At 45.8% G+C, this 12,403-nt stretch overlaps 1 protein-coding gene across 2 annotated transcripts in view; it reads left to right on the plus strand.

Annotated features, from left to right (window-relative positions):
• Positions 1-12,403, plus strand: part of ITGB5 (integrin subunit beta 5) — a 118,830-nt gene that overhangs the window by 27,372 nt on the left and 79,055 nt on the right. For both annotated transcript variants that reach the window (XM_045812743.2, XM_045812741.2), the window contains exon 4: positions 8,413-8,662. In XM_045812743.2, coding sequence (XP_045668699.2) covers positions 8,413-8,662 — 250 coding nt within the window. The remainder of the gene's footprint in view (positions 1-8,412; positions 8,663-12,403) is intronic.

Here is a 12,403-nt window from a genome sequence, read left to right on the forward strand (position 1 = left end):
AGGGTCTGCCAGTTAGAAATGGTGACTCTGATTCCACCCCAGGTCTCTGCGACTGCGGAACTCCTGGCTTTTTCTAGTTTACCACTTTTAAAATATAATATTCTACCTATTAGAATTGTTGTGATGTCAAAAAGGGGATATGTATGTGTTTCAATTAGAAAGCATCACAGTTTGAGAGCAGGTAGCTTATTTCTAAATTCCTTTGATATTTAGCCTTTTCTTCTATCACATTGCCTAAGAAACCATTGGCAGTAACTACTTCCAGACAGTTTATTTAGACTTCAGGGCTGCTGGAGCCAGTGGCAAGATCGTGGATGTGGCTGGCCATCATGGGTTCTAGCGCTGGCTCAGTCCCTAGCTTGGAGGGCCTGGGCTGGTTACCCCACCGCTTAGCATCATCTCAAGGTCTTTGTCACCTGCACTCCTCACAGCCACGTTCAGAAGCTTAAATGAGACTTCGTGTATGTACACTTTAAAAAGTTAAAATTACCATTATTTTCGAAGAGTAGTGGCCAAAGATGCAGATTCTGGAGACTGCGAGGTCTAGGCTTGGAGAGCGACGCTCAGTGTCTCAGAGTTGGTTTAGCCCAGCGCTGCCATCGTAAGCACTTAGTAATGCTTGCTGGGGCTGTCATCATATATTTAAAAATGTTTTATTCTGCCTATTGAATTGTCTCGGAAATAAAAAACAGAAGGAGGGGTATTCGGCCCTGCTAGATAGAGAGACACAAGCTCCGAGGTCGGCAGGGATTAGCGCGGGGGTTTGCTATTTTTACACGTCACCACTGTGAGTGACACTTAGCCTTTCTGTTTGGAGAGCTACCACGCTGAGAGAGAGAAGGAAGGGAGCCCTTGCAAAGCTGTGTGACCGGTAGAGAGGAGTCAGCTGAGCCTCTATGTGCACAGCTACTTGCTCATGTCCTCTGGGTTCAGATAACTCATCTCCGTCTGTGGAGACAGGCCCAGGGTCAGGGGCTGTGACCTAGAAGGGGATGTGGGAGTTGTGGCAGACGATTAAGATACTGGAACATTGTGTGGGATAAGAGTAGCTATCAATTAAGTGAATGATGTATCTTCTTTTATATTTAATTACAGCATAACAGTCACTTAAAGGAAATTATTGAGAAAGCATCCACTTTCATGCGATGTTGTTTTTCATTTTTGCCAGACCCTGTCTCTATTCACATGTTCATAATTTTCATACACTTCTAATGTATAATCATGCACTGTCTTTACTTAATAATTAACAAAGACCAAAATTCATACCGCCAACCAAGTTTATAGTTTCAGTCATCATCAGGGGGGGGTTTTAACTTCTCTTTTGGGAACTCCTCATTTAGAATTGCTCTCAGAGCCACTGGTTTTCTAGCAAACATATTCGTTCATGGTGGCAAATCCTGTTCTTTAGGGTGGATCTCGTGTAGGAAAGAGCTGGAGGTGACACAAAGTCAGAGATGCCACAGTGTTAATTCTGCTTAAAATCAGAATGAAGGTGTGACTGTGAGACAGAGAGACTGTTGTTTGATTCGATTTACCAACTGGCTTTTTAAACAGCCCCCAACGAGGAGTTAAGGACGTGATTTGAGTGAAGGCAGCCTCCTCGGGCAAAGTTCTCTTGGCGTTACATGTATGCAAATACTGATTTATGCATAAAACCCTTGTGTGTTCAATTAAGGAAGAAGAAAATCAGTCTTATTTTGATTTGCTTGTGGTTGTTGTTAGAAAGAGCTCTGAGTCATCATGTATATGAGAAATGTTTTATTTTGCCTATTGAATTGTCTTGAAAATAAGAAACAAAAAAAGGGTGTAAGTGGCTCTGTTGGACAGAGAGGCACAAACTGCTGGATTGCCAGGGATTAGTGCTGGGATTAGTTGAAGTTGCTAATTTTATAAGTCATGGTATAGTCCTATCTCCTACTAAGCATTATGATATGGTTTCTGGTATTGGAAATAAAATGGAAAGCATGATCCTGTTTTTATACAAAATCATGATATGGGTGCTGTGTGTGAGCTCTCTGTTTGCGTGGAATGTGTGGTGATGGAGAGCCCATTTCTGGGAGGTCAAGGTGATGGAGATGTTCACTCCCCAGTTAAAATACACCCAAACTATGAGGATGTTTGTAAAGCTGAACACTTGGAGGAGATCTGATAAAAATAGGAATTCCTAAACGTCTAGAGTCTTGTGAATATGTTTGTCAAATATAGAAACACCTGAAGCCAGTGAAGCCTCTTAAAATCTTGAAAATTTTAATATTTTTAAAGAGACAAACCCCAGATATTTATTTGGGGGAAGGAGAGAATGTTATGTTGCAGTTAGCAGTGTTCAGTTTACCACATGCATAGTTAACCTCAAGGTAATCACCCCCGACTCTGCAGAAGGCTTTCAGATCTAGTGGTTGGTTTTTCCATTATTTATTTTTAGAAATTCTTTTTTGTGTCCTCCCTTGCCCTGCTCCCCCATACCTCATGATAGATATTTGTTGAGTGAAATGTAACACTTTGCCAGCCTTATACTAGCCTAATCAAAGACAAGTCTCAGCATAACATAAGTGATATTTCAGGAAAGCAAAGTTATTGTTCCAGAACAAGCCTGGGGGAAAAAAAAGAAAAATTTCCCTCTAAGCAGAACTTTTTGTTTTGGTTTTCTTTCTTTTCTTCTCTTCTTTTTTAAAATTAAGATGGGATTCACATACCGTAGAAGTCACCATTTTACTTTAAAAAAATTTTTTTTAAAATAATTTTGTTTCTTAATTTTTATAAAGTTTATTTTTTTAGTGATCTCTGCTCCCAATGTGGGGCTCAAACTCCTGACCCCAAAATCAAGAGTTACATGCTCTTCTGACTGAGCCAGCCAGGTGCCCCAAGTCACCACTTTGAAGTATATAATTCAGTGGTTTGCAATGTATTTGCAACATTGTGCAACCATCACCATTGTCTCATTCCAGAACATTTTCCTGACATCAAAAAGAAACCTTGTATGCATTAACAGTCACTCCTTATCTTTTCCCTTCCGCCACATTTAGCCCTAGGCAACCACTAACGTACTTTCTATTTCTGTGGTTGTGCTTATTCTCAACATTGTATATAAATCATATGATATGTGGCTTTGTATGTCTGGCTTCTTTCTCTTTGCAAAATATCTTCAGTATTCAAGACTGCCTTCCTTTTTATGGCCAAATAATATTCCTTTGTGTATGTATGGATATGGCACATGTTTGCTGATGAATATTGGGGCTGTTTTCACTTTGGAGCAATCATGACTCATGCTACTGTGAACATTCATGCACAAGTTTTTGTGTGGACATGTGTTTTCAATAACCTTGGGGATATAACTAGGAGTAGAATTGTTGGGTCATATGGTAATTCTATGTTTAACTTTTTGAGGAACTGCCAAACTTTAAGCAGGGTTTTGTATAAACACAGGATCATGTTTTCCATTTTGTTTCCAGTCCTGGAAACTGTATGTCAGGAAAACAATCTTAAAAAATTCTTAACAAAGGATATAAACTTTAGAATAAAGCTTATTGAAATGGTAAATGAAAGGCTCGGGGTGGTTTTGAAGCACTGGGGCAGTTAGAAAGGGTTTACTTAAGTCATTAATTTTCCTCGAGCCTTTAGCTCATTGACTAGTAGTTTTGTTTTTTTCATATTAAGGGTTTTATTTTGAAATAATTGTAGGCTCACAAGAAGTTGCAAAAGTAATAGTGTTCTTGAATACCCTTCCCAGCTTTCCCTGATAATGTTACATAACCAAAGTGCATTACTAAAACCAGGAAATTGACATTGCTACAGCACTAGTAACTAACCTAAAGGATTGGTTTGCTTTTGAGATGGGTTTCCTGCCAGCCTTGTCTGTGCTGCTTTTTATCCCTCTCCTCTGAGGTTCTACTTCCGAGGTGCCAGTTACCTGACTTAGGTATTGCTTCTGCCATGCAGACTAACAGAGTACATACTGTATTAAAAGGTCTAAGAAAGACTTGATGGTGGATGGACAAGAGGTTGGCTGACATAGAGTGTTTGTACCTTCCCCCCAGCACTTACAGATTGAAATCCTAACCCCCCCAGTGTGATGGTATCAGGAGGTGTAGGGTCTTTGGGAGGTGATTAGGTCATGAGGGTGGAGCTCTCATGAATGGGATTAGTGCTGTGAATTTTCAAAAGACCCCAGGGAGCACCCTTGTCCCTTCTGCCATGTGAGGTCACAGCAAGAAGTCCGCAGTCTACAACCCAGAAGAGGGTTCTCACCAGAACTCAACCATGCTTGCACCCTGATCTTGGACTTACTTAGAGCCTTCAGGACCATGAGAGAGAACTTTCTGTTGCTTATAAACCCCCAGTCTAGGGGTACTTGTTAACTAAGACCGGGTTAATTTCAAGGAAACTAGGAATGCCAGGCCCTAATGCTTGGGGCAGACTCTGGTGGAGGCCAATCATATTTTCACATGGTTTCTTCCTTGGTTCCATCCATCAAGAGTCAGAATTCTGGAGTGAGGAGTGAGGTGCAGTATGGCACACCAGCCTTGTGTGCCATAGACCAGGGAGGGAGTTCTTTGGTTCTAGGTCTGGATTTGATCCTGGGATTCTAATTACCTTCTGCTACAGTGAACAGAAGAGCTAGATGATAGTCCTAGGGTGTGCACTTGGGCCCTAATTCCCTGTTAAGCTGAGGTCCTGTTTGTAATAAAGCTGATTTTAATGTGTCCCTTCTTTCAATATTTGGCACAGAAGGGTAATTCTGAGAAATCAAAAACTACTTATATTCATTTGGGGATGGCAAGAGTCTTTTTTGATTGGAATACTACTTTGTCTGAACATTTGAACAAAAATCAGTCTTAAAAATACCAGAAGTTCTTGGTGGAATTTGCTCCTTCACTCTCTCTTCTATATATATATATATATACATATATATATATATATATATATGTATATATATACACACACACACACATATACATATATATATATATGTATATATATATATATGTATGATTTGTTTATTTGAGAGGGGGAGGGGCAGAGGGAGAAAGAGAGAATCCTCAAGGAGACTCTTCTGCTGAGCCCAGAGCTCCATGCGGGGCTCCATCTCATGACCTTGAGATCATGACCTGAGCCCAACCTCCTGAGCCATCTGGGCGCCCTGCCTCTTTCTCTTCACTTCCGGTTGAAGGGAGGGCAGAGAGAAAACAGAACTCTCATAATACGTTTCAGGTGGTTGGTTGATACTTGACCACAGTAGGAGGACCTACACTCAGGAGCTGAGTAAGCAGTAGGAACTCTGTGCCGAGTACCATGCCACATGCATGTGGGCTGGGATGGCGTCACCAGAAGCAAGTGCTGACCGAGCACTGACGGTGAAGGCGAGAGGGGCTCTGCTCTTTGCTGGACACATGGAGGTGACATGTCTCAGGTGGTGCAGGACTGCGGCTGGATGTGCTGCCGGAGTGTGTCTAAGTGTGTGTGGTTCTGGAAGTGTGTCCGAAGATGGAAGGTGGGCCCCAGACTTTCTCCCGGCACGCAGTGACCGCCTCTCCCTTGGTCTGCTGACCTTGCCGGTAGAGGGACTGGTGCACCGCTGCTTAACTCCCACAAGTAGCACTCACGCTAAGAATGGGTCCCCAGGAATGTCGGTCCCTCCAAAACCTGCTGACAGAACATCCCGATATTGCCAAGGCCCCCCGAGGAGTTTGTAGCATTTAAAATCAGGTACAGCTGAGGCAGCAGTAAGCCCTCATTCTGAACGCTAATGGTACTCTTTCTTACACCCTTCCCTTTTTAGAAAACCTGGAGAAATACTTCTGTTTCACATTTGCAGCCCCCGAATGGGGAGGGGTATGTGTGCTTTTCCAGTGACCAGTTTCTCTTAGAATTTGATGCCAAGAGTTTTCTCACCTCACAGTAGATACCTGCTTAGGACCCACAGACTTGTGTGTCACATCTTGGTTCCCTTTCTGCCTTCATGTCTGGAAAGTGTGGAGTTAAATTTAATGCCCAAGGCTATAGCTGTTCACACTCAAGTTTCTGGCAGAATTTTCTGTCTCCCTTTTTATCCCTACAGGAAATTGCTTTAATAACTGACTTCTGGGGGGACCCCAGGTGGAAGTTTTCCTCCTGTAGAGGCATTTGTGTGGTGTTAGGGTACATTGTCTCCTTTGATCCCCACAGTAATTAACATCCTCCCATCTAGAAGCTGAGCAGCAAATTTAGGGGAGCCTGAAGTCTCCTGGGTTCTTGGCGACAAGGTCTGGATTCCAACCCAGCTGTCATTCTCCAAGCCTGATACCCTCTTCCCTCCCAGAGGTTCCTCCCCAAGTCCAAGCCCGTTCCCGACTTTCCAGGTCCTCAAGTGCTCATTAGCGCATTACTCATAGTCCACAAAGGTGGATTCCGGATAAAAGAAGATGTAGTTGGGAACTTTGGGGGAAAAGCACAGATGACAGAAAATGCAGAAGCCTCTGCGAAGAGATCGTGGGATTGGACAGAGCAGACGTGATCTCAGGCTCCGCCCATTGGTGGGAGGTCTGTGGTCTGCCCACGCAAAGACCAAGGAGGCACTCCCCTCCCCCAGTCTCTCCCTGCTCCTGCCCTTTCCCCACCGTGATGTGTCATCCAGGGCTGGGAGGGCCTCAGTGCTGGGACCTGCTCGGTCTGCCTGATGGGAACCAGAGGCAGACTTTGCAGCCGTCCAGAATCCATTCTGGAAGAAATCTCCAGCATTCCTCTGCTTGAGTCAGATTCTGATGGTTTTTAAAAATAGGCTCCTATCAACAGGCAACCCAAGCTACGTCAGTCTCGAGGAAGCTAGCACAGTACACGCAAAGACAAGTCCAGGGAAGCAGACCTGGTGGTGTCACTCAGGCAACAAATAGTAATTATAATAATTATACTTCATTGATGCAGGCCTTTGCTGCTTACAAAACACGGCTGTCCACATGACTGCTTCATGGCCTTAGTCCATGCTGTGCTGCTATTTCCATTGTACAGCCGAGGACACCGCGCCTCAGGCCGCTCCCCTGGTCAAGGGACAGGGCTGGAACTTGGACTGAAACCATTTGATCTTCTGAATCTCTGTGGTCTAGTTAATGCAGCATGCCTTGTCTGGGGTGGGAGGAGGAGAGGGAGCACACGGGATTGGGGTCCCTATCCTGCAAGTTCAAGAAGGCTTCTGCTTGCTGCTTGTCAGCTTGAAGTGAGAGATGGGCTTCCCTGGCAGGTGAGTGCCGGCAGACCGGGCGTGGACCCGCTGGGTAGGAGAGGCCAACTTCACTGTTGCACGTCTGGACACACAGCGTGTCTGCCCAGATTTCACATGTGTATACAGCTCTTCTGCCCAGAGAGTTTAGGGACTTCTTGGTGCCTCTGAAAAAACGACTAAGCTCAAGGGCAGATGGAATTACCTGGTATGATTGTTCTTGAAGTTGGCTCTAAACGATGTGTTTTTAGAGCCTAGGAAATGATTTAGGATCATTGTCTTGGCATGAGTCCTCGGGTAGTTGCGCTGACTTGGGCCTGTTTGTAAACCTGGGAGCTGACACAGCAGAGGCCACGCCTCCCAGGCACTGGCTTTCCTCTTCATTTCTTTCCCTCTGAATTAATTTCTCCTTCTCCTCTGTCTCTGACTCTTATTGTGGAACCCAAATTATTTTCTCGTAGCTGGTAGACAAATCTGGTAATTTTTTTTTCTTTTTCTCTTTTTCCCCCCTTCATTTTGATGATGCTAAAATTTGGAATCTGTCTACCTGTATTTATACATATAATTTCTGATGATAATGATTTGTGTCTGTGATTTCCCAAAATGTCAAATATGCCCAAGAGCTAATTACTATTGTCTGTAAGTGGCTAGGGACATAGAAAAAGGTGACATGTGGCAGAAGCATAAGTATTTTTGCCCTTTGGAGGTATGTTAAGTAACCGTGTGTCCCCAATCCCCTTGCCTTGTACCTCTCTCTTCCCACCTCACTTCATAGTCACTCATGCCCGTACCTCCTTTAGTTTATTCCCTCTTTTCTATTTCACTCACACCTTTACAGTCTCCTCCAATTCGGCCTCTCCTTTCTCTGAAGTCGGTGTGTGGTTGGTGGGCGATTGTCACCTAATCTGTGTCCATGGAATTGTCTGGTTCATTGTACAGCAACTGCCCTTTTTGCTGACAAAACAGAACACCACTGAGGAGACCAGTTGTTAAAAGAGTTTCCTAAAAATCCTGAGCCAAGTATTTGGAAGGAGAGCCTAGAACTTCCCCCTCCGAGCTGTGTTCTCTTCAGTTACTCCACATCCAGTAAAAATATTTCTTCCAAGAGGCATGTAGTCACTAAAGAAAAGTAAGAGGGGGACCAGCTTTGAAAGTGAAATCCATGCCTTCAGCCCCCAGCAAGTTGGATGACCTCTAATGTGCACGGCCTCTCGTTGGCACAGGTGACAAGACGACTTTCCAGCTGCAGGTTCGACAGGTGGAGGATTATCCTGTGGACCTGTACTACCTGATGGACCTCTCCCTGTCCATGAAGGATGACTTGGACAACATCCGGAACCTGGGCACCAAGCTCGCTGAAGAGATGAGGAAGCTCACCAGCAACTTCCGGTTGGGGTTCGGGTCTTTTGTAGACAAGAACATCTCCCCTTTCTCCTACACAGCGCCGAGGTACCAGACCAATCCATGCATCGGGTGAGTGACCAGTCGTCCTTCTGCTGGGTATTTAAGGGTGGGAGAACGGAGTAGCAGGAAAACTTAGCCCAAAGAAAGGACTAGGGAAGGCATATTTGGGGGCAGTGAGGGAACAGACTTCGGCGTTCAAACTGACTGACTATGACCCAGTTCTGTCCCACCCCCTCTGTGTGGAGACGTGAACTGTTGCAAGGCTGTAGGAAGGTGTAATGATCATAGCCCATTTGTTTTCCTGCCTGTCTGTCACAGCACTGTTTTCTACGTGAAGACAATGCTCTCGAGAAGTGAACACCCAGGCGTTCAGGCCGGGAGCAGGAGAACAATGGAAACTTTCCTCTTGCTTGGCGTGACTGAGGTGCTTGGGGATAAGCGAATTATTTGTTGTTTATGTAAATATAACTTACCTTGACAAAATGAAATGGAAATCCTGTGTTTTAAAGGTATGACTTTTTTTCCAACTTGCACTGGAAAATATTTGACAGATTATCAGAGAGCAGGAATTTCTAACTGCCACAATAAACAAATCCAAAGTACGTCACGGTGGGAGTTTATTTCCCGGGGCGCCGGGGGGGGGGGCTCAGTCGGTTAAGCATCTGCCTTCGGCTCAGGTCAAGGTCTCAGATTGAGCCTCACATCGGGCTCCCTGCTCAGAGGGGAATCTGTTTCTCTTTCTCCCTCCGCAGCTCCCCCTGCTCGTGCACACACGCTCTTTCTCTGTCAAATAAATATAATCTTAAAAAAAAAAAAAGTGTTTTCTGCTGACCTAGATCCAGATGGGTCTCCTGGTCAGTGGACACCTCTCTTCCAAGCAGGGACTCGGGGACCCAGGCTCTGTCCACCCTGTACTTCTTCATCTGCCACATGTGATTTTTAAGGTCACTGTGTCTGGATGATTGCTCATAGGTGGAGCTTATGGGCCAGGGCTGAGTGGCTTTTGCCCCTTCTGTTCCTGCATTTTATCAGACAGAACGGAATTCTAACAAGGAGGCTGGAAACTAGGTTAGCTGCGCTCAGAAGAAGAGGAAGCAGGATCAGCGAATAGGACTCTGCCATCGTGTATTTGTGTGGGGGGGTGGAGGGTCATGGCCTCCAACTCCCCTACGGCATCCTCTACAGAGCTGGTTTGTTTCTAGTCTTGCAATTGTTCCCATGAAATGTCAGGATGATGTGGGATGACAATGAGTGGTCACTTCCAGCTCGTTCTTTCGCATCCCCACATTCAACTTTAGTCAGGCTTTGGGATGTAAGGCCCCAGCGTAGTTACTAGACAAGAAGCAGCTAAGACTTAGGTTCTTACCAAGTGTCAGGCACCGCACGAAATGCTTTGCACCATATGGATTATCTCACGTAAATCTCATGACAGTCTTTTGAGGTCTCTATGGCAGATGTGAGCCCCACTCTGCAGATGAGGAAACTGTCACTTCGAATAAACAGCCAAGCCGAGATTACACAACTAGTGAGGGGTGAACTTGGGGCAAGAGTGAAGACAAACGTCTTCAGAGTCTGCATTCCTAGTAATACAGTGCTTGCTTTTCCCCATCCGAATCCCATGACAACACAGATGCTTTACCTGAGTCCAATCCGAAGGCTAATACCCATTCCCAACACCCCCCCGAGGTGCTTGCCTGAGGGCAGTGGTGGGCAATGCCGCTGTAACAGATAGTCCCCAAATCTCAGTGGCTCGGCGACCATCTGGGTTATTTCTTGCTTGTATAAAATCTGGTGAGGGTTGAGCTGCTTTCCGTGGCAGCTCTCCGTCATGCCCTTCTACCTTATGGTGGCAGTTTCGATTCTTGGGTTACTTGGCCACCCCCAGGGAGGAAGAGAGCTGTTCCTAAGCCCCTGAAGCTGCCCAGCTCCCCGGCTCATCTTCAGCAGCCTCAACGGCTCCCAGCCCTGCGGCGGGCTGGATGGTCAGGACGTGGTGGTGTTTATGCTGGTAATGGATGTTCTCTTTAATCTTTCTGGATCTTCTGTGCACTCTCCTTCAGGCTCCCTCAGCTCTTCCCTTAGATCTTTCCTTAGGGCTTGGGAACTGACACAGTGGTGGGAAAATCAATAAATAAGAAAAAGGTTTAAATACAAAAGCGAGTCTTAAGTTCCTTAACTGCAAAGAGGCCTAGGTGTCATCATGAGCTGATCTAGCTTCCTCCTGGCCCCAGGTGGCTGCTGGTGTTACTAGTCCAGTTCTGTCTCCAAGGCCACTTTAGCCGAGTCTCAGTGCCAAATGTTCTCTTGTTGGAGTTTTGCTTCTTATCAGGTGCAACAGCGTCTTAACCAAAACTTTTTGGGGGGCACCTGGGTGGTTAAGTGTCTGCCTTCTGCTCTGGTCTTGATCCCAGGGTCCTAGGATTGTGTCCCCCATCGGGCTCCTTGCTCAATAGGAAGTCTGCTTCTCCCTCTGCCTGCTGCTCCCCCTGCTTGTGCTCTCTCTCTGTCAAATAAATAAAATCTTTAAACAAAACAAAACACCAAAACTTTTTTCAGTTCATCAAGAATAGTGATTCTGTCTGCTGCTTTTTCACCTCTGCTCTCTGGGCCCTGTCTGCAGATGGACAGGGTGTGTCTCCACGGTCATTTTCCAGCGACCCTCCATTCACTGTGAGATATGCTAGCTTGGAAGCCTGGAGAGGATGAAGGACTGGCTCTGGGAATTCAGCATTCGAATATTCAAGGTTATTACACGCCGCTTTTCCAGAGTCCTTCTCCGAGCCCTAGAAGGTAGAACCAACTGAAGACCGTGAAGGTCTTCACCGCAAGCACACGTGTGCTGAAAGACTCGCAAGACAGTCTAGTGAAGAATGGGAGTTTTGCAGGAAACATCCAGGCGAAGTTATGCAGATCTCTCTTCTCCAAGCTGGCCACCACATCAAGGAGTCACTGTGGCTCGGTGAGATAGGCTGAGATCGCTCTCCCCACGGCCAGGCAGCGGAACATGTGTGTGTCCCGGGTCTCGGGGCTTCCCACTGCTCGTGGAGAGAGTGGCGCGAGGCGGCCGTTCCTGGGTCTGAGCCAGCCTGTGTGTGCTCTGTTTGCCTTTTGAAGTTTTAATGGTCTGATAGCGCTGGGCTTGACCCACATGCTTGGCCCCCGCTGTCCCTACTCTCCTGTCACAGCTGGTCTGCCTCACTTGTTTGCCTTTCATCCCTGGCTCGGTGCACATTGTCTGTGAGCCTTGCCTATTCTTTTCCTTCTGCTGGTGTGCAGGGGAAAGTCACAGGATTCTTCTCAAGCTCCAGTGGCACCTTCCGTTGGGTTTTTCTCCCCTGTGCGAGTGGAAACAGCAGCAGCCCCCTGGAAGTTCTGGGAAGATAGAGTCAGGAGGGAGTGACTTAACCACCTATGCAGGACACCTCAGAGAAAAGAGCGCCGGTTTTTCATGGGGCTTTCCGGAGGTTTGTCCCTCCTCTCGCTCCAGACATTTCTGCCAAAGGATCAAAGTCCTAGATTCATCCCTTCCTATCTTAGAATGTGCTAGAAATGCCAGAACTGAAGTAAGTAGTACCAGGGCTGCCATAATAAGAAAAAAAGACATCATATAATTTAATCATCAGATTAAAGAATTGTTTAATTGCTATTCTGCGTAACAGGAAGAGTGTCACTGGGAAAAGTCATGTGGTGTTCACTGGGAAAAGATACAGGATCTGAAGGATTAATGCAGCATGTTATCTCTGGTCCCGAACACATTTTCTTTTACTAGAGGTGTCAGGCTGTTGTTGAAATACATGTCACGGCTTGGGG

This window comes from Ursus americanus, chromosome 4, assembly GCF_024610735.1.
Source record: "Ursus americanus isolate L20-20 chromosome 4, mUrsAme1.1.p, whole genome shotgun sequence".
NCBI lineage: Eukaryota > Metazoa > Chordata > Mammalia > Carnivora > Ursidae > Ursus > Ursus americanus.